Source organism: Etheostoma cragini, chromosome 15 (genome assembly GCF_013103735.1).
Source record: "Etheostoma cragini isolate CJK2018 chromosome 15, CSU_Ecrag_1.0, whole genome shotgun sequence".
Lineage (NCBI taxonomy): Eukaryota > Metazoa > Chordata > Actinopteri > Perciformes > Percidae > Etheostoma > Etheostoma cragini.
In genome coordinates, this window is record NC_048421.1 from 467,299 (window position 1) to 469,588 (window position 2,290).

Here is a 2,290-nt window from a genome sequence, read left to right on the forward strand (position 1 = left end):
ATAATCAGATCACGGTGATCACATTGGGATGTGTCTCTGTTTAACTGGACAGTTGGAAGGTTTCTTCATGCTGATGAGATGATTCATAAATACCTTTTGAAATAATCTGTAGAATTTGTTAATTTTGTAAGAATTTGTGTTAAATAACGTGATCTGAACCAGGTTAGCATGTTTTACTGCCCAAGGCTCTCATGCACAATCTGAGCTAAACCTCATTCATCAGGGAAAAATGTAGAGAATGTCAAAACTGGTCTGCAGCATCGATGAAACTGGAGTGGGTGCGTTCAGAACCACCATCTTAAACCTCTGACACACCTTTGGCTTTGCTGAATCCTACAGACGCTCATTTGTTAAAGGTTCACAATGTTCATATCTGGAACAAAAGAAAGGTTTTCAGTTTGGGGACATGGAACGCATTTTGAAAGGGCTTCACCAGATGTGGTGATTACAGTTACATCGATATCCCTGAACTACATATATGTAGTTAAAGCAACAAGCAGCGCTGAACAGCCGTCTGGGGAAGTAGTGGTCATGGCTATTCCTCAGAAAACAATCACATGCAATCTGTGTGTTCATGGATCTCATGAAGAGAGGATCATTGGCCTCCCTACAGGTGACCAGGGGTGGAGCAACTACTTATATCTTTTACTTAGAGTAGGAATACTCTGTAAAAAATACCTACAAGTAAAAGTCTTGCATTAACATTACAAAAGTATAGAATAAATAAATATATAATATACTCATTATTAAAGGAATTAAGAAAAACATAAATATAACATCATATTCCAAACCTTTGAATGGTGGTGTAGGTGTAGCTCACTGTCTCCACTATTATCCACTTTGTGGATCTGAAACCATCTTACAGGAAGCATTGAGGGGAACTGTTCAAGATGCACAAATATGCAATTGCTGATGCTGTCTATGAAGTGCAGAACAAACTGGTGAGGAACAAATCTCTTCAAAACAAAATGCAGAAAAACAACCAACCGGTCTTACAAAGAAATGTGTTCATAAACCCCAATTACTCACTTTTTACGAAGAGTCTGACATTCACTAATGTTTTCTTATTTTGGATTTGCTAAGAACAAAATCTACGAACACTCAAGAGCACTCTTACACACATGTGAAATATGTCTCTGGTTATTTGTACTCTTACTTACATACTGAGCTTCAGTACATCCTCCACCAAAGTAATGTACAAGTCATCTGCAACTCCAACAACCATCTCTTGAAGGCGGTCTCCCACTTTCCAGGAGCTGCACAGGAAGAGTCATGTTCTTAAAGGGGAATTTGCAGAGCGTTTTCTTATGCTAATTAGGAACAACAGACACGTGGGATTCATCAATCCTAAGAACACAGGTGCGAAAAATTCTGTTTAAGAACACGCCATGAATCCAACGTAGACCTTTCTTAGGGACTTTTTTGAGATCATATTTAAGAGAAAACTTAGGAAGATATCAGTGAATGAGGCCCATTGTTTTTTATCATTGTGTAACTGGTTCTTTCTCTTTCCAGAAGCAAAAGGAAGGAAAAGGCATGGCAGCAGGAAAGAAGGATCCAATTGCTGAGGATTCAGGTCTGTATTTATAAAATACTATTTCCTTGGTCCAGACCTTTGATTCAATTCCTTTTAATTTATAGTATCAATTCATACCAAGAGTTATCTCGAGAAACTTTACAGATAACTTTACAGATGACTTCTTGATCTTCTAGTGGAGGGGATCCAACAGACCCTGGGAGAAGGGACTCTGCTTGCTGTGGACTCTGTCAGATATGGACATACAACAAGAGCTCAAACTCTGCAGGGGCCTCTAATTCTTGTCCTTCAGCTGAAGAACTTCTTGTTTCTGTTCAGAGGAGAGAATAGGCCTGAGTTAGGAATCACAGAAGTTTTGAATGGAATCATAAAACTATCATTCATATTGTAGTCCTGTTAGCAGCATGGCTAGAGATAGTTATATCGGTCCACCGCTTTGTTCCAGTCTCAAATACCTCAACAACTACTAAATGTGTTAAGATCATATCTCGTTCTGACGTTTATTCTCTAGAGGATCCATCCATCCTCTGAGTGTTCCTCTGGCATCACCAGCAGGTTTAACATCTGATCATCTATTGGATGGATTGTAATGAAATGTGGTTCAGACATTAATGTTCTCCATGTGATGGATTGTAGTAATTCTTACTTTTGGTCTAGTGCCATCATCAGGTCAACTGATTATCACAGAACGCTGCGCGGCCAGTTGAGAAGTTGTATTCAATCCGAGCACGGATATTGACTCATATTACTCGT

At 39.0% G+C, this 2,290-nt stretch overlaps 2 protein-coding genes across 2 annotated transcripts in view; one reads left to right on the forward strand and one right to left on the reverse strand.

Annotated features, from left to right (window-relative positions):
- LOC117958237 overlaps positions 1–2,290 on the reverse strand; it is an 859,617-nt gene that overhangs the window by 395,576 nt on the left and 461,751 nt on the right. The window lies entirely within an intron of this gene.
- The window catches only part of LOC117958285 (neoverrucotoxin subunit alpha-like), a 109,233-nt gene continuing 108,464 nt past the window's right edge, over positions 1,522–2,290 (forward strand). Inside the window, exons 1-2 of the mRNA XM_034894614.1 lie at positions 1,522–1,576; positions 1,714–1,771. Of these exons, the coding sequence (XP_034750505.1) occupies positions 1,537–1,576; positions 1,714–1,771 (98 nt within the window). The 5' untranslated portion in view covers positions 1,522–1,536. The remainder of the gene's footprint in view (positions 1,577–1,713; positions 1,772–2,290) is intronic.